A 23,683-nucleotide genomic window follows, 5' to 3' on the forward strand; every position below is an offset into this window, starting at 1 on the left:
CCAAGTTGTAAAAGACTTTATTCTAAGAAGCCGAATGCTGGAAGGGGTAGCGGGGGCGGCGGTAGGCACCTCACTGGGTGTTCAGCTTCTTGGTGGCCTCGTCCAGGACGCTCTGCAAGCTGGCCTTGAAGCTCTCCAGCACGGGCAGCAGGCCCTGGCGGAGGTCCTCGAGCGCGGGCTTGGCCTTCTCGCTGAACGCGCTCAGGTGCTCCCTGGCCTTGGCCTGGTACTCGGCCAGGCTGGCGCCGCCGCCCTCCTTGATGGACTCGAGGCGCGCGGCCAGGCGCTGCTGCAGCTCGTCGCTGTAGGGCGCCAGCTGCGTGCGCAGCGTATCCACGTGGGTGCGCGCGCGGTCGCGCAGCTCCTCGGCCAGCGGGCTCAGCTTCTCCTGCAGCTCGCTCAGCTTCTGGCGCGCGCTCTCGCGCAGCTCCGTGCCCAGCGGCTCCACTTTCTGGCGGTAGCGCTCCACCTCCTCCTGCCACTTCTTCTGGAAGTCGTCCAGGTAGGGTTGCACTTTCTGCTTCACCTCCTGCAGATCCTTGTTCATCTCCTCCCTCAGCCCCTGTGTCTCCTTTTCCAGGTTATCCCAGAACTCCTGGGTCACGGGGCCGAGCTGTTCCCGCAGCTTGCTGACGGTGCTGCTCAGGCTGTCCCAGTTGTCCAAGAGCTTCAAGCTGGAGGCAGACACAAGGCGCTGAGGGGGGGCCCTTCCAGGCCCCCGGGACTGCCCCCGCGGGCCTCGCGCCCCGCCTACCTGGGTGAGCCCGCGAGCCGCACCTGTCCCCGGATGTGTAGGGGAGCCTTGCGCCTCGGCCCCTCCACACACTTCCTCACCCAGTACCTCCCTCCCACACCCTGTCCCATTGTACAGACGGCTGGAGGCACGGCTGGGACTGGTGCCCAGGTAGTCCCGAAAGCCTCTCCACACCCCACCCATTATCCTCCCTGAACACAGCCATCCGTGGACACAGCAGGGGACACGGACCCCTTGCCGGCTGCCTCTGGGCAGGCAGCGCTGGTCTGCCCCATTCTAAGATGGGGGGAGTCCCTTCCCATTTCTCCAGCCGGGCCTTCTGTGGGGCCCTGCAGTGAGGACTCGACTGGTCCTGCAGGCCTCTGCCCCCAGCCGCTGCCCCGAGTGCCGGGCTGCCTGCTTACTTGAGTTGTTTTCCGAAGGCGGAGGCTTCAAACTGGGCCACATACTCTCTGCCGCTGTCTTTGATTGTGTCCACATACACGGTGGCAAAATCCTTTATTCGATCCCATGAGGACCGGGGTTCATCTCGCTGCCAGAAATGCCGAGCCTGGCTCCCTGGGCGTGAGAAGGCAGGTCTGGATTAGGCCAGCTCTGAACCAGAGTGCCAGGGGTTGGGATGTGGGAGGGGGTCCTAGGGAGAAATTCTACTCCCTGGGTGGGCCCTGGGGTTTCGGGGCTCCCTACACTGGGGTGGGGGCACCTACCTGTCAGGAAGAGCACAGCCAAGGTCAGCACCACAGCCTTCATCCTGCAGGAGCCCAGTGACCTGGAGGAGAAGAGGGGCCTGGCTGAGAAGGGGGAGCCCTCCAGCCAGGGCGAAGGCCTGGGGGCTGCCAGGGACTGAGCCTCAGCTGCCTGGAGGGAGCAGGCAGCAGCACTTACCTGCCCCACCTCCTGGAGCTCTCCAGCAGTCTCCTGCGGCCAGCTGGCCCCTGGCCTATTTATGTCTCCAGGCAGGGGCTGGGCTGTGAGGCTGATAAGCCCAGCTGGGCCTAGTCACTGCTCCCTGGTCCTGGCCATGTGGAACTTAGAGTTCAAGGATCAGCTCTGTCCCTAGGGCCGGGCAAATAGAGTGGGCAAACAGGAAGCTGTGGGGGCTGCAGGGCAGGGGTCAAGGGTTCAGATGGCGGGAGGGGAGTGGTTGCAGGCTCCCAGTCCCCAGGGTGGGGGGCATCGGCACCCCTCAGGGGAGTGTGAGTGCCTGCCATTGTCCATTGTGCCTATGCCGCAGGGGAGGGGTCCCCTTCCCCCACTGCCCTGTCCCCACCTCCCGCCACCACTGTTCCTCCTCTGGTCCCCACTGCTGCCGTCCAGGCCCTGCAGAGACCTCCCAAAGTGCTAACCAACGGGAAAGGTGGCGCCAGGGGGCACTGTAGAGGAGTGGCTCCCAGACTGAGAGCAGAGACTTCTAACGGGGAGCTGCCAACTTTCAATTTTGTCGGAGATAGTTGTCTCTCTTCCCCCCAAAAACTAGAACTCTCACCACCGAAAGTGACCATCAGTTTAGAACAGAAGAGACTTTCTAACATCCAAAGAGGAGTCGCAGAATTGCAGGCACTTACACTGAAGATGCGTGCCTTTGTGTTGCTGGTGTTTCCCTGTGCTCGCACACAGGGGAGGGTCCCTGGACTAGGAGGTGGCAGGGGGGCAGTTTCTCATCTCCCTTTTGTCCATCTCAGGGGAGGAGGACCGGGAGCCAGCTAAGTCATAACCCCGGGCCTCAGTTTCCTATCTGCCAAAGGGAGCGCCACAGTCAGAGACATTGGAGGCCCCCGAGGCAACCTGCCAGTGGGAAACGCTGTGCGTGCATTGGCACCTGCAGTGCCGCCTTGTAAGGTTTCTCGTGGAAGGCCCAGGCCCTCGCACACCGGGTCACGGACAGCACCCGAGTTACAGAGACTTTGAGCTTCCACGCTGAGAAGAACCCAGAGACCAGCCAGCCTCTCCCCACACCACCGTCTTCCCAACGAGGAACTGAAGAGTGGAAGGGATTTGCTCAACGTGTGTCATCACTCAGAGATGCAGTCAGGGCTGGACCCGGAACCCAGATCTCTGGATTTAGGACCCAGGGCAGAAGTCTGCCCTCCAGGAAACTCCCTAACTCTCTAGAAACCAGCCAGGCTCTCTGCTCTGCCAGACCTGGGAGTGGCTGGCTCCAGGCCTCTCCCATTCTAGCCAGTCTCATGCCACAAGAAGGCTTTCGATCTCAAAAACCTTAGGGTTCGACCGAGCCCTAGCACTTCCTAGCTGTGTGTAGCTCTGGGCAAGTCACTTAGCTTCCCACCGCCTCACGTCTCTGGGACACGAAGATGATGACAGAGCAGCCACCTCCTGGAGTTCTAGCCAGGGGTACTGTGTGGGAGCCCCTTCCCTGAAGACCCGCGTGTCCCCTCCTCTGCTCCCGATCTCAGACATGGCACAAGGGATTTGCAGAAGTCACGAAGGCCCCTGCGAGGGGGTGGGTGTCCTGGGTTATGCAGGTGGGCTGGATGTAATCACAGCGGTTCTTAAATACACCGCGGGCAGCAGGAGGGTCAGAATCAGGGAAGGCAGCCTGGGGATGGGAGGGGAAGGAGTTTGCTCGGGGGAGGCCACGAGTCGAGGGATGAGGGCAGCTTCCTTCTCCCCAGAAGCTGCCAAAGGTGAAAGAACACGTTCTCCCCTGGAGCCTCCAGAGAGCACAGCTCTGCTGACACAGGGTTCGTCCAGTGTGACCCATGTTGGACTTTTGAGCCCTCCTCCACTGTAAGGTGATGGATTTGTGTTGCCATAAGCACACCATCTTGACATGTCTGTAAAACTGTTAGAACGGTCCCGTAACTATCCGGCACCCCCTAGCCCCGGTCCGCGCTGCACTAGCCCATTAATCCCCACAGCCCAGGACCTCAGTTCTCGGCAGCAGAAGTGGAAGCAAACAAGGAATCCCTGCTTCTCCACTTGGCCTTGACCTGCAGATGATGAGATGTGGGACATCTTTTCCAGGACGACACTGGCCTCAGATACCCGTGGGGCCATGCAGAGAGGGAGTTGGCCTTGGTGAATGGTCCACCTGGGCTGCCCTGTGGCCATCCCAGCTGTCCGTGGTTTAGACAGGGATGGACGCTGATGCCATCCGTACGGGGCAGCTCGTAGGTATCTTGGGCCAGAAGTTCTTTTGCTGGTCAGAACTCATCTCAGCCAGTGTATGGGGATCTCAGCCGCTCACTGGTTGGACTCTAGGATTTTTACCCTTCTCTTTAGTTACTGAAAAGATTATGGCTAAAACTAGCGTCGAACATTTGTACAGTTCTTTAGCGGTCAGAGCGCTTCCACAGTCAATTTAGCATGTTCCTGTAGGGCTGGAGGCTAGGTTTTACCCTTCTTACTTTGCTAAGATCTTCCCTGTGTCCCTCCACTGTTCGTACTGAGTGCTGGCAGGGCTGGGAAGTAGGCGGCCTGGTTTCTGGCCTGTTGGCTTCGTCGTCCTTGTACTCTGTTGGGTACTTCTTGGTTTCCTGTTAAGGATTCCAAGGCCTCAGGGCCGGGGCCACTGCGGGACAGCACCGCGGCACGCACGCTGTTTCCTTTCGGAGCATACCTATCCCTAGTGTCTACTTCGTTTCGTGCAAGACATCTGGGTTACGCTCCGCCAGACACCACTAATATTCTGGGAAGGAAGTGAGGCTTTCTGGAGAGAAGCCTACAGAGACACTAACAACTGGGCTCTGCAGAGAATCGGGCTTTGGGTGCGGACCTCAGTGCCCGCAGACCGGGACCTCAAGCCCTATTCCCATCACCCTCTTCCCCCATCCTGGGAGTCTCCAAAGCAGCTGTTTCTCAACTGGGTCCCCCTGTGGGATGCAGGTAGCCACTCGGGAGTGGATTTTGCTCTGTGATTAGTGACTTGTTTCACAATTTATGTCCCAACACCCTGGTCTGCCTGCCTCAGGAGGACTCCGTGCCTTGGTAGGCTTGGCACATAACAGACACCAAACATCTGCTCAATGAGCGACACTGGCACAGCGAAGGGAAGGTCACCAGACTGGGGAAGCTGCGGGCCTTGGAAGGCGGCTCAGGAAACCAGAGCATCAGCCTTGTAGCGGCCCCCGCTCAGGACATCCCACCTGAGAACACCTGGGGAGGACCAGGATGGGAGTTGAGGTGGGAGGTTCGACTGAGCAGGGGAGTGAAGACATCCCCCACTCTGTATTTCCTGGTTGACAATTTTGTTGTAGCTCTTCTGATAGAACCCCGAGGCAGAGCACTGTAACCAACTATGCCAAGATTCTCTCCTGCCCTTCTCTTAAGAGACAAAGGCCAAGACCCAGCTCATCTTTGACCATCACGAGGGAGGCACAACAGCTCCCTGAAGTCTTATCTTGGCAGCAGAGTGGGGTGGGGCCTGGCACAAAGTCAGAAAACTTGCAGAAGGATTTGCCAGCGTGGCTTCCAGTTTCTTAAGCTCAGAGACTGGCAGTTCTACATCCAGGAGGTAGTGTCTCTGGAAGCTCACCCTCCCTCCAGCCCAAAGCCCTCCACCCCTGCCCGGGTTGACCTCAGGAGGTGGTGGCACCCACTGCAACAGGAGCTCCAAGTTACTGGAAGGCACCTGGGCATCTCACTGGGTCCAGACTCACCTGGTCCTGCGTGGGGGAGTGTATGCACAGGATTTCTAGAAGGGTCTTTTGTTCTAAATGGTCCTGTGGTGGCTTTCTGGTCCCCCCGGACTCAAAGGCTTTTGTTAACTTTCCTCCCCCTCTACAAACTCAGTATTTCCAGTGTCAGGATGTGTTCTTACAGAACCTTCCAATGGCTACCTCTAAGCCACGCTTGGGATGTTGTTAGAAATTCAGCTGTCCCCTTTGGAGCCCATGGCAAAGAGAAGAACTACAGGAAGAGTCCTCTTTCTACCCTGTCACTTATTTGTCCATCACATCACCAGGCTGAATGGGGTCACCTCATCTAGGCTCCACCTGTGCCAACTCTTTGAGGATTGCCTTCCCCCTACTTGTTCCAGAGTAGCCTGACAAAGAATGTTTCCTCTCCAACTTAGCAAACTCCGACGCTCCCTTCTAAGGGGGTAGAGTCTAAGCTGGGAGTCTAGGGACACAGTGTGAGCTGAGTCCAGGTTTCTACAGAATGCTAGTTTCCTAAGGCGAGGTGTGTGAATGAATGCTCAGAGCCTCACCCGCAGCCCGGGGACGCCCCAGTCTCCAGTGTTCCAGCTTCCACCTGCCTGGATACTTCTCTCAGCTACAGTCTGAATCTCAAGGCCAATAACACGTCAGCATCAGCATGTAATCAGAACATAGTCACCCGACTCAGTTTGTTTGTTTGTTTGTTTTTGACAGGCAGAGTGGACAGAGAGAGAGAGAGACAGAGAGAAAGGTCTTCCTTTTGCCGTTGGTTCACCCTCCAATGGCCGCTGTGGCTGGCGCATTGCAGCTGGCACACCGCGCTGATCTGAAGGCAGGAGCCAGGTGCTTCTCCTGGTCTCCTGTGGGGTGCAGGGCCCAAGTACTTGGGCCATTCTCCACTATACTCCAGGCCACAGCAGAGAGCTGGCCTGGAAGAGGAACAACTGGGACAGAATCCAGCGCCCCGACCGGGACTAGAACCCGGTGTGCTGGTGCCGCAGGCAGAGGATTAGCCTACTGAGCCACGGCGCCAGCCCTGACTCAGTTCTAAGTTGGAAGTGTTCCCCACTCACAAAAGGACAAAAGGTCTTAGCAACTGGAATCTGTAGATTTTTTTTTAATTCTTTTTTTAGTTCAACATAATGAGAAAGAAAAAATATTTCTGACATTTTCAAAGAACAGAAATAGGAAAGTATATTCATATACATTCAACATATACTGCGCATTGGTTACTACAATACAAAGCAATGATTTTTTTTAAAGTGTAGTTCGCAAGATGGCACGGTTAATAGGCTCACTGGCTGTCATCTGCGTAGGTGCTGGAGGGTGGTAGTCTGCTCTTTCACACACCCAGTACCTTGTCAACAGAGCAGGCTGAGCATGTGGTAGCGGCAGGCCGAGTCGGGGGAGGGGGCGTCAGGTTCGGAACAAGCCCGAGAAGTCCAACAACAGCTTTTGCTTTTCGGGCTTTCTTGGTAAGCCCCCTTCTGGCGAGTAGGTGGTGATCCCACCCTCCCCCCACCCCCAAGTGGAGGGGAGACAGGACCAGGGCAACATGGGACAGGTCCCAAGAAAGCTCTTGCGCTGCGGAAATCCACTTGAGGGCTACTGGGTCCAGAAGCCAAGCTGCCGGTATCCGGGAAGGACAAGCTGCATGGGGATCCTGCCGGCAGCACCAGGAGGGCCATGCGGGGCACCGCTTTCCTCTGTGCAAATTCAGGACGAAAGACTAGGAGGGAATGGGGACCTTGTACTCTGTTCCCAGAAAAAGAATCGAGAGTCACCATATTTAATGTCTCTCTTGGGTTTCGAAAATCAGAAGCGATAAGTCAGATCCTCTCTCAGCCCCCAGCCAGCGGAGAAGACTTTGGTTTCTAACAGTGAAATCAAGATAACCACGGAAGCGATAAACTAGTGCATTTGCACCGCTTCAGCTGGGGAGAGGGGACTGCTGTGTCTGCCACGGGCACAAGAAAGAGCTGTTTGCAACTACAATGCCTAAAGAAAATACTCTGAACAAAAGGTGCAAGTCACAATTCAAATAGAACAGAATCTGGTTAAACATTTCTCTTTTAAACAAAAATTCTTTGTCTTTATTTACTAACAATAATATCAACATTTATCAAAAACAATTCCTACATGATCAAGAATTAAAATACAGGGGTTGGAGATGTTCAGGGAGGAGGAGAAGGTTAGGAGAGAGGCAGGACCCAAGACAACCTCCTATTCTTGCCGGTGACAAAGCAACTGGAAGGGGAAGGCTGTGTGTATGTGTGTGTGCACGTGTGTGCACACGCACACACACACGCACACATCTTTTTATAGCACAATATAAAAATGAGAATGAAAGATGACACAGGAAGCATAGTGCGCCACATTCGGGTATTCAGTCCATGGGTGGGACCAGGACAGGAAAGGCAACCAACTTTCCAGGCGACAAGAGGGAAGCCGTGCTACACGCCAAAGAAGAGGCTCTAAGACAGCCTAGCTGGGGACTCACTGATTCTAGGTTACCCTCAGCCTCTGTGCTAAAGTTTTGATGTGATCTTGGCTGAGCCAGACATTTTTCCCATGGATTCCTGCAAAAAAAGGTCTGTCTGGGTTCTAGGCTTGGGACTTCTTTCTTTGCTTTCTTTTTGCTCTCCAAATGCCAGAAGCCACAAGCCCTTCCCCGCTCCCTTCCCCAGCCACCAAGATCTGAGAGGCTGTTATCCCGGAGCATTTGCTCATGTGGGAGAGGAGCCAGAGGAACGGTGGGCAGGCTGGTGAGGGTCGTGGCTCTGAGCCCCTGGCCTCTGAACTCTTAACTGCTTGCCTCTCCTGTCTCACAAAAGCAAAGAGAAAAAACAAAATGAAAGAAAAGAAAGAAAATCACCTCTAAGAGAAAACATGCCCCAAAACAAAACAAAACAAAACAAAAAAAGCACAAACAAAGCCAAAAACTAAACAAAGAACCCCACCAACTCAAATACACTAAATACGCTTTCACAGAGATGGGGAGCATGGATTTCCTGTTTATTTCCTTGGTGTCTTGGTCATACAGGCAAACATGGCAATACCCCCTCAGAACCCAAAAGAACAAACAGCACACTGATGAACCAAATGTGAGGAAGCGAGCCACGATACTCTGCGTGAAGAGAAACACAATGGCCGTTTGGCGCAACGCTGCTAGATACTGGTGGTTTAAAAATCAACCTTTTCATTCCCAAGCTGTATACAAAACCTGCAACAGAGCAGACAGAGAGAATCAGTATGCAAAGAGAGACTCAGATATTCAATTGAACAACTTTTTTCCTAAAGATAACTGGTTCACGTTCACGTTGAGTAATTTAAAAGACTTGCGTTACTGAAGCTCCAATACGGATCTGCCAGAGGGCTTCACTTTGATTCAATCTTTCAGTGAAAGATTTTGCAGAGACAGAAGGAACCGGTTCCTGTTGTGCACTGTTTGTATTACTCCAGCCAAACCATATACCCATTTCCTGCCACTAGCCTCTCGCCACGCATTTCCTCTGTCTGGAATATCCTACCATTTGCTTCTGTACAGCTTTTAAAATATACGGCTGGACATGTTTGCCTGCTAGGTTTCACCCTTCAGGACTGGGTTTAAAGGACTACCACTTTCCTTATTACACTGGCCAGAGGTCAGTCCCCTCTGCCCTTTGGAGCTGAGGCTTACTTACTCAGTGAGGGCGACAGCACCTATAACACAAAATGGTAGGTCACATATCTTATCCTCGCAATGGAACCAAGGGACTGAGTCGGCCCCATACTAGCACAGTGCTTAGTGAAAATGCAGGAAGATGCGAAGGCCATGAGATGAGTGATGGTGTCAGTTTCACTGCCACCACACATGGACTCGATCTCCTGATGGGACCAGGAGAGGGTCTGAGGCTACTGGGCTGGTCTGGCCCTGGTCAAGGTGACACTCACTCTGTTCCTTGCTACACGCCTGCCTGCTCCATGCTGAAGGAGAGCTCGGGGTGCTTGTAGCTGAGCAGGATGTCTGTAATACACGTGGATGGATAGCAAGAGGAGTTGACGTGCTGGCTGCCGTCGCTCTGTTCGTGAGCCCCCAGACTCACCCCACATTCTGTAAGACCAAAAAAACCACATGAGATGGGCAGGGAGCTGGATGGGGTTGGGAGGAGGGATAAGACATGAAGACGTGGAATAAGGCAGCCTGTCTGAGCGCTGAGCCTGATGGCCAGCCCACAATTCCAGCTCATAGCAAGCCTTCAGATGGTTTAGTGACTGTGGCAGGGAGTCAGGAGTCTTCCCGTAGTCTCCTCCAAGTGGCCCATTTCCTCTTCTTCTTTTAATATTTATTTATTTGAAAAGCAGAGTGATAGAGATCTTCCATTTGCTAGTTTATTCCCCCAGTGCCTGCAATATTGGTACTGGGCCAGGCTGAAGCTAGGAGCCTGGTACTCCATCTGGCTCTCCCACGCTGGTGGCAGGGACTCAAAGTACTTAAGCCATCATCTGCTACCTCCCGGGCATATCAGCAGGAAGCTGGATTGGAAGCAGACTAGCTGGGACTTGAACTCAGGTGCTCAGATGTGGGATGTGGCCATCCCAAATGGTGGCTTAACCTGCTGTGCCATTAATACCTGCCCCCAGTGTTCCCCTTTCTTTTCCTTCCCACCCTGAAGTAGGATCAATGACAGTATAGAGTGAGAGAGGAGAAACTTCTCCTTCAGACTAACATCTCTTGCAGCTAGGGTTGTGGTGTAGCCCACGATGTCAGCATCCTATATGGGCGCTGGTTCATGTCCATTGCTTCACTTCCAATCCAATTCTCTGCTAATGTGCCTGGGAAAGCAGTGGAAAATGGCCCAAATGCTTTAGCCCCTGCACCCACGTGGGAGACCCAGATGGAATTCCTGGTTCTGGCGTGTTCCAACCCTGGCTGTTGGGGCCATTTGGGGGAGCGAACCAGTGGATGAAAGATCACTATCTCTGTCTCTCCCTCTCTTTCAGTAATTTTGCCTTTCAAATAAATAAATAAATAAATCTTTTTTTTTTTTTTTTTAAACAGGCAGAGTGGATAGTGAGAGAGAGAGAGAAAGGTCTTCCTTTTTGCCGTTGTTTCACCCTCCAGTGGCCGCCGCAGCCGGTGCATCTTGCTGATCCGAAGCCAGGAGCCAGGTGCTTCTCCTGGTCTCCCATGCGGGTGCAGGACCCAAGCACCTGGGCCATCCTCCACTGCCTTCCCGGGCCATAGCAAAGAGCTGGCCTGGAAGAGGGGCAACTGGGATAGAATCCGGCGCCCCGACCGGGACTAGAACCCGGTGTGCCGGCGCCGCAAGGCGGAGGATTAGCCTGTTAAGCCATGGTGCCGGCCAATAAATAAATCTTTTTTAAGTAAAATATCCCAAGCTCTTTTAGGATGAAAGACACAGTAACTTCAGGGCTTGTGTGGGTCCATTCCTGGGCACCCTGTGTTCTAGGTGCTGTGCTAAGCACCTTACCCTCAGTAAGACACTCGATCTTCATGGCACAATCTAGGGTGCAGGCACTAGTACTTTTGCTTCCTTACATATGAGCGACTTGGGGTCCAGAAAGGTTAAGAGCCTTGCTCGTGGGGCCGTGAAGAGTGGTGCTGGACCTCCCTGCAGACCTCTCCATCTTACGGCCTGTGTTTACAATTATTTTTAGCCCCCTGCTTTGGCTCTCAGGAGAGCAGAACTACGTTCCTACAACACAATGCCCTCTAATTAGAAGCGGTAATTAAAAGTGTATCTTCTCAAAGCATTAGAAACAGGACAGGGCTTGCCCTGTTCTCAGCCAGAAAGCTGTGGGGATGCTGCGACTCTGCTTCTCCCTGAGCCCTCTCTACAGAAGAGGGGAGCAGTCGCTGGCAAAGATGGAGGGAAAGCCCTCTCTAGAACTTCTTTGGTGTGCTCCGTGCTCAAGGCCACTTACCCTCGTTTTCCACATCTGGAAACTGCTGGCTGCCCATGAGCGAGGACTGACTGAGAACTGCATCTGACATCCGGGCAGAACTAAGTGCTTTCCCAGCCACGAGACTCATTCCTGGCAAGTTATCCAGCTGCACCTGCAGAAAACAATTATGGAAAGACATAAGGACCCAGAGAGCGTGCCACTCTCAGGTGCCTCTTAGAGACAGCTGTTCCTTCTAGAAGAGCCCAGACAACAGGCAGCCTAACACAGCACTCCCAGACTCCCTTCTGAAGCATGATCCAAAGAGACACGCTGCAACACTGACAGTTTGGGGGAACCTGACTCAGCCCTCCCCACTTCCCTACCATGAGCAGTTGGGGTCTGGATGAGGGCATGGTAAATCTCAGCTGGCTGTTAGACCCCCTCGACATGCACACTTCCTTCTAAAACCAGGTTTCTATCCCAATCACTGCTAATCATTTGTCACAGGATAACATTGTGCAAATGCACCCTCTGCCCTCAACAATACAGCAGCTACTAGAAATGGCTGTGGAGCACCTAAGCTTTGACTGACATAACTGAGGAACTAAATTTTTAATTTATTTAAATACATTTGTTTAGATAGCCACATGTGCCCTAGTTGCTACCACTTTTGTGATGTCCCAGGAGTTTGCCCAAGGAAAACAAAGCAAGCCAACTTCAATGTAGCTGCCGAAAATTAACTGAGAGCCTAAGGGTTCATTTGCTGGGGCCTGAGTGTGGACTGTTTGGGGGAGAGGTTTAAAAACTAAGACTGCAGGGAACAGATATAACTATTTTTCACTCCTCTGCCTCAAAAGTGATGCACAGGTTCTACTGGAGTTCAGTAGGGAGACTCCTATTGGTCTCAGTGGTGCTGGCACTCTGAGAAGAGCAGAGAGTGGATACCACATTACTATGTTGTGTTTTCAAGTGCAGACTGATAGGATCCCACCTCTGAAAAGCAGGAAAAGACCAACATACGTAAGCGTCGTCACTGTTCTGGATTGTGTGGTGTCTCTGGAGGGTCCGGGGCCGGTGGTGTTCACTGACGGAGGGCCGTGATGGGTACCCAAGTCCATTGTGGTCTGGTAGCTCCATTGCTTGTCCTGGAGAACTCCTGTCCATGCAGTTCCCTAAGACAGACTCTGAGGAGACACAGCAGATGAGGGTCAGCGGTGTACAGCCTTTCCCAACATTGTAAGCCCCCATCAAAGAAATGCAATGTCTGGCAATGGGCCGCGAGCAAGGGTGGAGACCAGCATGTGCGCTAACCTGCTGATTGGCAGCCAGCTGGGGCTCAGAGGCCAGCCTGACTGCTTAGGAAATATGAGTCCCTTCAGTAAAGGGACCATATCCTAGGAGAAGTCTGCGTAAAGCGGCTGGCTGGATCGCACAGAACCTTTTCTTCTTTCTTTATTCCTCTGTGGACTCACCTGTGCTGTGTTCCCAAACCCAGACTCCCACACGGAAGGCTCTCAGAGCTTTCGGCACCTCTGCAGCCTGCGAGGATGCCCCCTTCTGTAGATGCCTCTCCTCTGCTTTCCGGGCTTCCACCTCTGTGTAACGCCCTGGTCCTCCCCTTCCTATTTTTTAAACTGCACTTCCAGCTCCTGTGGCTCCCCTACCCTTTATAAGCAAACACTCTTTTCCTTTCTGTCCTTGACCTTCTGTCCTCCGACACTAACTCTGACAATATCATCTACATTCATGGCTCTAACTGCATTGCCTTTTAAGTTCCAGATCCATAATTCCAACTATTTCCTAACCATTTCTTTTTCTGAATATCTAACCAGCGTGTGGCACTTCCCATGTCTAATTACAAATGCACCAGCTTTCCCTATAACCTGCTGTACCTTTAGACATCGTGGTTTTAGTGCCTAATTTTCCTAATCTTCCAGAAACAAGCGATTGGAGTCACTATTGGTTCTGTACTCCTGGTCCCACGATGGCTTGAAGTCTAAACAATCTAAAGAATATTTGTCACTTTAGCCCCCTTCTTTCCAATCTAACTGAAGCCTTATTACCCATTTCCTAGATTATTATACTTGCCCCCTAACCGTTCCCCTACAACTACCCTACCAAGATTAATCTTTCTATAGAGTAGTCAACATACTTCCTTTTCACAACACTGCCCCAGACTATTTTCCAGTTAGTGTTTCACTAAAAACTAATATCTTAAGTTCTAGTCAAATGAGACCACTTGTAATTCTTCCCACCCATCCACAAGTCTATGCATTTGCTCTTGCTGTTCCTTCAACCTAGGAAATGCCTGATTCTTCTACCTCTGTTCATGACAACCCAATCAACTTATCCTTCCAGGTTCACCTCAGATGTTGTTATCTTTACACAACTTTACATTTCATATAGAAATTGATCATTTCATCCTATCTTTTAAACTTCAGAAGACACTATTAGTCTGACTGCTCTAACATTAACCCTGGTATTGCTGGTCTGAATCATACATACTAGATTATAAACTCTTTGAAGGAAAAGACTGTATCTTATACATGCCTGTGAACCATCAGTATTCCAGAACATTGTCCTATAGCCAGTAAATATTTAATAATTTCTTTAACTGAATTTAATAAATGCTCTCTTAATATAGGTTAGGATCCCGTCAGAGCCATGCAGTTCTATGAACCAGAGTTTGGAGAGAGAGAGAAGTTCAAGAGGAGTGAGTTTTCTTGGTTAAAGGTGGTAGAGGAGAATCGTTAGTTATATCTAGATCGATAGGACCCTCCTGGTAGCCCTTTGACTTCAGTCATGAAAAGCCACAACCTGAACACATGTGAATGCTTGTTTGGTTTTTGGATTAAAGCTCCTTAGCAACGATAGGGCTTCTCTCCAGATGAATTACTCCGGGGCAAGACCAATTAAAAAGAAACACAGCTCTAATTCTAACTGTGCTGTTCCAATAGCTAGGAAAGGAAGATATATTGCTTTAGCACTGGGCAGAGGATTTCATATCTCTATATTCAGCTGGCCTCATATGAGGATCAAAGTTAGGCCCGGGCTTAGGGGCTGACGTAGGAATAGAAGGGAAGATTGCCTTTGTGTACACTGCTATTAATCTAAGACATTCTGGTGAAAAATTAGAGGAGGCGAGAGCTTCCCAACTACCAAGGATAAAGGCAAGCAAGAAATCTTTAGAAAATTCTCTGAATAATGAGATTCAGGGAGCAACCAGAAGCCAACTATTCTGCTACTGAAATCCAAAAAGCCAGCAGAAAGAGAATAAAAGAAAACCTATGTCAAGACTTGCTCAGTGAAATTAGCTCATCCGTCTTACCCACTCAGCCCAATTCCTCTCAGTGGACACAGCTCACACACTGGCCCCAGGGCCAACCAAAACCACTGGCAGGAAGTGGTGCAACCCTGGCTCTGTGGGAGTGAGGAGGTGTTGATGCTCTCTGCTAGGCCAAGAAGCCATGTGGGGAGTTGCTTCTTACTTTTTCAAAAAATTTTCCAATGCCTACACTCTAAGCCTGGTTATAGAGTTGGATGTAAACTTTATCAGCTGCCTCTCCTTGTTGCCCCCCAGAGACAGATGTTCTCCTGTTTAAATATTTTTAAAGGACCATTGTCAAACATGAGAGGATGGCAAAACTAACAAAAGGTATACAGTCCTGGCTCTTGGTGTTTAGCCTTTCCTTCCTCTCCTGGAGGCTTCACTGTTTTTATTTATTTGTTTGCCATGCAGCTGAGTCTCCTTTTCCCTCCCTATTTCTGAAATTTTTTTATTCCTGGGGATGGGGCTTTTCTGCAAACTCAAACACCTACACTCTTTGCAGCTGTGCCTTTGGGAAAGTCATGTGGATTTTGTCCTCTCTGTCCACTCTCCTCCCAGCCTTCTGAGGCAAACAGACCTGAAAGTACCACCAAGACAGAGCAAGCCCTCTTTGGACAAATCACATGATGAGCCTGCCTGATCAACCCTCCTCACCTCTCTGCCTCAGGCTCACCCCTCAGTCCAGCTATGGGGTTGGGAAGACTTCCTGTGGGAGTGGGAACTTGGGCAAATTATCCAGCTTCCCTGGCTCTCAGCCTCTTGATCTATAAACTAGGACCTTCTCTACAGGTGTGCAGACAGCTCAATAGGACATGGTATACCATAAAAGCTCAACAGAAACAAGTTATTTATACTAGTTTCAGAGATGTTACTTTTTTTTTTTTTTTTTTTTTGACAGGCAGAGTGGATAGTGAGGGAGAGAGATAGAGAGAAAGGTCTTCCTTTTGCCGTTGGTTCACCCTCCAATGGCCACTGTGGCCAGCGCATCGTGCTGATCCGAAGCCAGGAGCCTGGTGCTTTTCCTGGTCTCCCATGGGGTGCAGGGCCCAAGGACTTGGGCCATCCTCCACTGCACTCCCTGGCCACAGCAGAGAGCTGGCCTGGAAGAGGGGCAACCGGGACAGAATCCGGCGCCCCGACCGGGACTAGAACCCAGTGTGCCGGTGCCGCAAGGCAGAGGATTAGCTTGTTAAGCCACGGCGCCGGCCTCAGAGATGTTACTTCTGAGTAGGTAGGGGCATACAGAGGCAACTGATAAAAACAAACACAGAAACTGATTTCATCACAGAACCCTACTTGTAGGATCATGGGGATGACTCACCCATATATTAATAAACCAGTGAGTCTCTGGAACTTTATTTTCAGAGAAGCCTCTGATTTCGGAGAGAAAAACGCTGAGTTAAAAACCAGATGAAAGTGAAGTGTATGGCTAGGAGCTAGGGAACACACAGGGGCTGTCTGCATGAGTTTCAGTGTAGTCAACAGTCAGAGACCTGAGAGGGACTGGCATCTTTCACTTGACAGACATGCTCAGAAGGCATCAGATGGGGTAAGGAGGCAAAGCAAAGAATAAAAGCATAAGAGGCAGAGTACTGAGGTCAGAATGCAACTCCGCCACCAACAAAGTGAATGGACTTGGGTAAGTCCTTTAATCTATCCTTGCCCCCGGGGTCCATACATGAAAAATGAGGGGGCCTTAGGGGTTCAAAAAAGATAATACAAGTGAAGGAGTCTTTAATTGTTCAGAAACATGTGAAGGAGTCTTCAAAAAGCTCATGAAGAATGTGTATTATGAAAAAAAATTATACATGGATTTCAAATTGTTTTGTACCAAAAATCTTTTAATTTCATTTCCCACAAACTTTTTGAAGTATCCTTGTATAAAGTATTATTTTTAGTAAGAATGTTCACTTTGAGTATAAGTGAAAGTCCCTGTGACACTTTATAGATGAGATCCACTGACCACTCGGGGGTCTAAGTAGACTAATCTGGTGACCACGGGCCATGAGTTTTCACTGACATCTTCAGCATCCTTTATACCAATTTAGCAACTAGAAGAACTGCTGGGCTCACAGAAGGACATATAAATAATGGGAGAAAGATGACTTCCAAGAGCCCCACATTTGACTATTTACCAAAGTGAAACTAAGAGAGTACAGAGGGTGGGATGATCATCTAATCACACACGGGGAAAAATGCACAGATGAGCACAACACACACCGCCCGCCTGCACAAGGAACTTTGGGGCAGCTTGCACAACTCTCTGTTGAATCTGTCAATGTTGACTGTCCTTACTCATGTACTGGATTTTAAGAGAAATGACATGTTTGCATACTCCTCTTAAAGACTCGGAGCGGCGATCCTTCCCAGTCAGTCAGCATTTTACCTCTCTCTGAGGCCGGAATAACGCTAAGGCTGACTGAGCTCAGCGAGGAGGATGTGGTTTTCTTCATGAGTTCAAACTGGCAAGCTCACTGTGTAAACTGGCTATGCTGTTGCACTTACTTATTTGCAAAGTCAAAAAATCAAGTGTATATTATCACTACATTAGAATAGCAAATATGGCTACTTTGTGAGTGGCAGACAGAGATTACCGGCAGCATGGGGCATGGGTAGCTCTGTAACTTCTACCTGTTTGAATCAGAGCAATACTGCTCTGGCAGTGTCTGGCCTAATGGCTGGTAGCTAACAGCCATGAAGGAAATAGGTAACCATGGACATTGATATGATGGTATCTAATTTGCATTGACTAATACTGATTATCCTTGTTCATCTACCCTTGAGAAATTTCAGAAAGACCACACCAGTTCTACTTCTATTAAATTATACTTCTTTACAGAGCACTTCATGTCAAAGCTCTTTATGTCTTCCTTCCCACAGGAGAGTATAAACTCCTTGAGGGCAGGCTCTTTTTTTTCATCTCTGTATTTCCCATAGCATCTACAATATAATCTTGTGCAATACAGTAAGTTCTGTTGAGTTTGTTCTACCCTGGAAGTAAGAGTTGAAATGTTAGGGCCAACACTGTGGCGCGGTGGGTTAACGCCTGGCCTGAAGCGCCAGCATCCCATATGGGCGCCAGTTCTAATCCTGGCTGCTCCACTTCCGATCCAGCTCTCTGCTGTGGCCTGGGATAGCAGTGGGAGATGGCCCAAGTGCTTTGGCCCCTGCACCCATGTGGGAGACCCAGAGGATGCTCCTGGCTCCTGGCTCCTGGCTTCGGATTGGCACAGTTCCAGCCGTTGCAGCCAGTTGGGGAGTGCATCATTGGATGGAAGATCTCTCTCTTCTCTCTGTGTAACTCTGACTCTCAAGTAGAAAAAAAAAATACATCTTAAAAAAAAAAAAAGAGTTGAAATTTTTTGGAACTAGTGTGTAAGTGCACAGGGATGGAGGGATCATTAAAGGAAATAGCAGGCATCCCTTTCTCCAAAAACATTAACAAGTGTGAGTGCCCTCTACTTGCCCACAGGGTGATGGAGCACAGCATTATAATTCTTTTTTTAAGATTTTTATTTCAAAGGCAAAGTTACAGAGAGAGAGAGGGAGAAAGGGAGAGTGAAAGATAGAGGGAGGGAGGGAGGGAGGAGGAGAGAGAAAGAGGGAGGTTGGGAGGGAGGGAGAGAGAGGGAGTTAGAGAGAGAATCATCCATCTGCTGGTTCACTCCCCAAATGGCCATGAATGGCTGGGGCTGGGAGAGACTGAACCCGGGAGCCAGGAGCTTCTTCCGTGTCTCCCACGTAGGTGTAGGGGCCCAAGGACTTGGAGGCCTTGTTCTGCTGCTTTCCTTGGTGCATTAGCAGGGAACTGGATTGGAAGTAGAACAACCAGAACTCGCACATGCACCCATCTAGGACGCCAGCATCGCAGGGGGCTTAACCTGTTATGCCACAACGCCAGCTCCAGTATTATAATTCTTGCTTGGAAAAAATGACAGCAAATTATCTGATTATTCTTTGGAAAAGTAAAAATGAAAGACTTCTCAATTAGAAGAACAGAACGAGGTCAGGTTAATGCAGTAAGAGACTGTGGAACCTGTTTCTACTGTCTAAGGCAGTAATATTTGTCCCAGAGCAGTTGTGAAAAATAAATATATAACTGAGTTGAAAGCACTAAGCATGGTATAGGTATTCTACAAACATTAACTCAATGCTCCTTCTCTAAGAGAGGCATTTAACATAACACCTTTCATTACATAGGTGAACCCATGATCACCTAGTTGGCTCACACTGTTTAAAGTAAGGACAGATCAGCGCCGTGGCTCACTTGGCTAATCCTCCACTTGCGGCGCTGGCATCCCGGGTTCTAGTCCCAGTTGCTCCTCTTCCAGTCCAGCTTTCTGCTGTGGCCCAGGAGGGCGGCGGAGGATGGCCCGGGTGCTTGGGTCCCTGCACCCGCATGGGAGACCAGGAGGAAGTACCTGGCTCCTGGCTCCAGATTGGCGCAGCGCCGGCTGTGGCGGCCATTAAGGGAGTGAACCAATGGAAGGAAGACCATCCTCTCTGTCTATAACATACTCTCTCTCTGTGTCTAACTCTGCCTGCCAAAAAATAAATAAATAATAAAGTAAGGCCAACAGGGGCCAGTGCTGTGGCACAGCAGGTAAAGCTGCCACCTGCAGTGCCTGCATCCCATACGGGCACCAGTTTGAGTCCCGGCTGCTCCATTTCCGATCCAGCTCTCTGCTGTGACCTGGGAAAGCAGCAGAAGATGTCCCAAGTCCTTGGGCCCCTGCACCCGCATGGGAGACCTGGAGGAAGCTCCTGGCTACTGGCTTGGGATCCGTGCAGCTCCAACCATTGCAGCCAACTGGGGAGCGAACCAGCGAATGCAAGACCTCTTTCCCTGCTTCTGCCTCTCTGTGGCTCTGCCTTTCAAATAAATAAATAAATCTTAAATATGAAAGGCAGGGGGAGGGTGTAAAGAAACCCCAGATAAACTAGAAGGCTAGAAGGACAGGGTAGTTTTGAACCAAAGCCTTTAGGAACATACTTATGGGGGTAATGGTGATGCTGGTGGTATGTGTCAAGAACGTAGGGAGAAGGGAGAGGGGAACAGCCAATGGTGGCAAACCAACTAGAGGAAGAACTACGGCAGATTTGTTTAAAAAAAAAAAAAAAAGCATAATCACAAAGTATCAACCTGAAGTGAAATCATTACACTCACTAGAAAGGAAATGACGGGGAATAACTGACAAGACAGCACACTGATTTAAAACTCCAGGAGAACTGAGCAGTGTGCCTCTGCTGTAAATCTAGACGGTACTCTGTATTTTAGAAAACCTCTGCCCTCCACCTCTAATTCCTTCTTACACACTTTAAACCAATCAGGCCTCTTTGCAGTTCCCCCAAACTTCCCTGAGACATTCTTATCCACTGTTCTTTCCTCAGGCTTCTCCTGTAAATTCAAGTGGCAAAATCCTCTTCATCCATCAAGAGCCAACCCCAACACTACACTTCTGGCTACAAACCTCCTCTATTCCTCCACTTCAGAACTGACCACAGCACTTGGCACCTGACCCTATTCTGCCTGCTGTAGGCACTACCTAGACCGGTATGTCTGTCGAAGGAGGGCTCCTCTGACAATTAGGGAGCAGTGAATACAAGCTCTGTCCTTTCTGTACACAGCACACAGAAGGAAATGTAAAAAGAAATTACAGAAAATAATTTTTGAAGAAAAACACTTCAAAAAGTATTTAAGTGCATGGCAATCTGGGGTTGGGAAGGGGTAGAAAGTGAACCACTATTTGCTTTGCTCCTTCCAGGGTGCCTTGCAAACCCAGGACTTGCTCAATAAGAATCTGTTGGAGTGGGAGCCGGCACTGTGGCATAGCGGGTAAAGCTGCAGCCTGCCCATCCCATATGGGCAACGGTTCGAGTCCTGGCTGCTCCATTTTCGATCCAGCTCTCTGTTTTGGCCTGGGAAAGCCATAGATGATGGCCCAAGTACTAGGGCCCCTGCACCCATGTGGGAAGAAGCTCCTGGCTCCTGGCTTAGGATCGGCACAGCTCTAGCCGTTGTGGCCAACAGGGGATTGAACCAGCAGATGGAAGACCTCTCTCTCTCTGTGTAACTCTGACTTTCAAATAAATAAATAAATCTTTAAAAAAATAAAAAAAGAATCTGTTGGACTGACTGAACCCAGCAGCTGTTGGGTTCAGCTGCCACTTGCAGATCTTGACTTAGGGGCAAGTTACTTAACCTCAGTAAGTTTAATTAATAAAATAAGAATAGTAAGAGTTATTACCTTCTAAGCTTGCTGTGAGGATTAAATGAATTTTATATACTAACAACTTCGGATGCCTGGGAAATGTCCCAATAGACATGTTAGCTATTCTCCTTTTTATGTCAACCATAGTATGCTAGTTGCTGGACCCTCTCATTCCCACAGGAGCCTTTCCCACTGTGTCCCTAATACCGCCATCATCCCATCTCTGCTCTGATGCACCCAGCAAGAGGAAGTTCCCACGTGGCTGAGGTGACATGGCATGTTCTGTCAAGTTCTTAGAGAAGTCTTCCATGGGGGTGGGTGTTGGTGCAGTGCTTACGATGTCGCTTGGGATCCCCATATCCCATGTCACAGTGCCTGGGTTCAATTCCCGGCTCCACTTTAAACTCCAGCTTCCTGCTAATGCACATCTTGGGAGGCACCAAGTACTTGGCTCAAGTACTTGGGACACTACTACCCATGTGAGAGACTCAGATTGATTTCCAGACTCCTAGCTTCAGCCCGACCCAACCCTGGCTGCTGCAAGCATTGGGGATTGATCCAGCAGATAGAAGATCTCTCCATGTCTATCTCTCTCCCTCTTTAATAAAGTTTTTTTTTTTTTAAAGTCTTCCAAGCAGAGTTGAAATCTTCTGCAACTTCCCTATCCTGCTCTTGGTTCTGCCCTGTAATATGAACCCAGAAAAGTCTAAACCTTTCTTCCATCTGATATGTATGATGTTTCTCTTTAGTTTTTCTTTCCCAACTCTAAACATCCCCAGGTCTGTTAGTCATTCCACATATGACCTGGTTTTAGAAACTTCCACCATAGTGGCCACAAGTAAACACAATACAACTGCCTGGGGGTAGACCTCTAAGTTGATGACACACATGTATACAGAAGCCCAACATTTAATTGGCATTTTATACAACCACATTTTCCTATCAGTGCATGATAAGCATGATCAGAAGTCACCAAGTCTTTTGCACATAAATTGCTTTAGAGTAAGGTTGTCAATCCTGCTCTGGACTGTAGAATCTAAGTCCGCTTGGAGTTGAATTTTGCATGCTGACTCTGAAGGAAAGGACAGGAGATCCAAGTAGTTCCAGGAAGGGAATAGCAGAAGGTTGCACAGTTAAAATCCATTTTTATTCCCTTGGATGGCAATGGTGAAGAGTGGCAAATTGTTAAGATGTATGAGGGGATAGATATCATTCCTGTTTTTAGCTAGGGTGAAGGCTGTGATGCTAATGGAACTATATTTTCTGAATATCACTACTGCCAGTAATCCTAATATCCTTCACAATGAAAATGAACACATTCATTGATTATAAAGTGATACAAAACGAGCTGCTATGGGGCCCCTCATGACGCTGTAATATTCTATATATAGCTTATTAAAGAAATGATCAGAGTACAATAATTCACATTCAGATATTTATATACATTTCTGATCAAGTACTTCTCTTTGTCATTTCTGTGCAAACATAATATATGACACACACATAAATGTCTGCTTTCATCTGCCTAAGTGCCCTGCGAAGGGTTGTTACTCACCTGCTCCTCGTTCGCACACGAGGAGAATGAGGATCAGCGTTCTCATACGGGTGAACGAGCTAAGACCAGGATTAAGGTGCTCTGACCCTTTGTCCCACACATTTACAGTAAGTCCTACTTCCTCAGTGCTGTCTGGCTTTATGGCAGAAGTTAAAGGCAGCTGTCTTGATGACAGCACTAAGTGCTACTTGTCTTGTCATTACCACCTTAGTCTGAAAACAGACCCCATACCCACCAGTACCCACTTCCTATAGGCTTCTCCCCAACAAGGTCCCGAAGGGCTTCTGAGTGGCTTTTTCCTTAGGAACACAGAGTACTTGCTGGAACAAGATGACATTACTGAGTCACTGGAAATAGGCACTGTGGCCCAGGACTTGGATTCTGAGGGGACTCTTACCTCGGCTGGGCACCTTATTTCTACTGAACGCAGCAGGCGGCTGATGTCCATAGGGATGAATCCCCAACTCCTGGGCATGACTCACAGTTCCGAGTAAAGATTCGGGGTCCCCAGGTCCACCGGTACTCAAGAGCAGGGGGCTGTCATGGCAACCTTTGGTCAATGTGCGTGGACTCTTACTATCTGGAAAGCCATCCTTGGCCCCCTCACATGAGCAGTCCTCCTCCATGCTCTCTGAATGCAGCAGTGCCGGCTGATGAGCATAGCCATGGGTCGGGGTGGGTGAGGAAACCTGTGAGATACATTCTTGCACCCTGATTTGCAGAAGATGCTGGGGGCTGGTGTGGTGTTGGTGATAAGAGTCAGTATTTTGATAAGATAAAGCCTGGCGCTCTGTCATACTCTGTCCCCCGAGACTGGGAACCAGACTCCCAGCATCCCCTTGGTTCATGGCCCTGAACAATTCTTGGTACTCTTGCTGCTGTTGCTGCTGCTGCTGCTGCTGCTGCTGTCGTTGTTGTTGCTGCCTTTTAATGAGCTGTGCAAACTCTGCTGGGGGTAGCCGAATGTCCGAGTGGCCGGTGAGTGAATGCCGGGGAGAGAGCAGTCCCTGAAGGATGTGGGGTACCTGCTGGTGTCTTGTATAGTCTGGCGGCGTGGGGGACAGCAGGGCCTGCTGTAGTGCCGATGTGGTATAGTGTGGCGGCTGCTGATGTGCACTGGGAGGGAAGGTGGGGAATTGGTCAAGTGGAGGGACTTTCAGGGCTTGGGTTGGAGGGAACCCCACTCCTGTTGTAGGGCTGTAGCTGCTGGGGGAACCCCGGGACTGGTCCGAAAACAGATGGGGGTGTAAATGCGCCTGGTCGTAGTTAGCAGGGGAGAACCGATTCACGTTCAAGCTGCAGACACAAAAGGGAGTGAGTACCAGG

At 50.1% G+C, this 23,683-nt stretch overlaps 2 protein-coding genes across 7 annotated transcripts in view; both read right to left on the bottom strand.

The window, feature by feature from the left end:
* APOA1 (apolipoprotein A1) lies at nucleotides 1-1,890 on the bottom strand. Its single transcript, XM_062197075.1, has 4 exons — nucleotides 1,640-1,890; nucleotides 1,462-1,523; nucleotides 1,159-1,312; nucleotides 1-674 (listed from the first exon to the last, which is right to left on the bottom strand). The coding sequence occupies exons 2-4, from the start codon at nucleotides 1,502-1,504 to the stop codon at nucleotides 71-73; spliced, it is 801 nt and encodes a 266-aa protein (XP_062053059.1). The 5' UTR covers nucleotides 1,505-1,523; nucleotides 1,640-1,890; the 3' UTR covers nucleotides 1-70.
* Nucleotides 1,891-6,294: 4,404 nt separating this feature from the next.
* Nucleotides 6,295-23,683, bottom strand: part of SIK3 (SIK family kinase 3) — a 242,380-nt gene continuing 224,991 nt past the window's right edge. For 2 of the 6 annotated variants that reach the window (XM_062197074.1, XM_062197072.1), the window contains 5 exons: nucleotides 22,755-23,473; nucleotides 12,283-12,446; nucleotides 11,302-11,434; nucleotides 9,307-9,466; nucleotides 6,297-8,596 (listed from right to left, as the gene is read on the bottom strand). In XM_062197074.1, the coding sequence (XP_062053058.1) occupies nucleotides 9,318-9,466; nucleotides 11,302-11,434; nucleotides 12,283-12,446; nucleotides 22,755-23,473 (1,165 nt within the window). In that variant the 3' untranslated portion in view covers nucleotides 6,297-8,596; nucleotides 9,307-9,317. Of the gene's footprint in view, nucleotides 8,597-9,306; nucleotides 9,467-11,301; nucleotides 11,435-12,282; nucleotides 12,447-22,754; nucleotides 23,654-23,683 lie in introns of all 6 variants that reach the window. The other 4 variants (XM_062197071.1, XM_062197069.1, XM_062197073.1 and 1 more) reach the window with 3 other exon arrangements.

The sequence above is a fragment of the Lepus europaeus genome, chromosome 7 (genome assembly GCF_033115175.1).
Source record: "Lepus europaeus isolate LE1 chromosome 7, mLepTim1.pri, whole genome shotgun sequence".
In the NCBI taxonomy this organism is placed as follows: Eukaryota; Metazoa; Chordata; class Mammalia; order Lagomorpha; family Leporidae; genus Lepus; species Lepus europaeus.

Bases quoted from the DNA above. Each gene is read 5' to 3' on its own strand.
- APOA1 (XM_062197075.1), bottom strand. From the start codon at position 1,504: ATGAAGGCTGTGGTGCTGACCTTGGCTGTGCTCTTCCTGACAG. The intron at 1,313-1,461 runs GTAGGTGCCCCC...TCTCACGCCCAG, and splicing joins GGCTGTGCTCTTCCTGACAG to GGAGCCAGGCTCGGCATTTC. The intron at 675-1,158 runs GTAAGCAGGCAG...GTCTGCCTCCAG, and splicing joins GCCTTCGGAAAACAACTCAA to CTTGAAGCTCTTGGACAACT.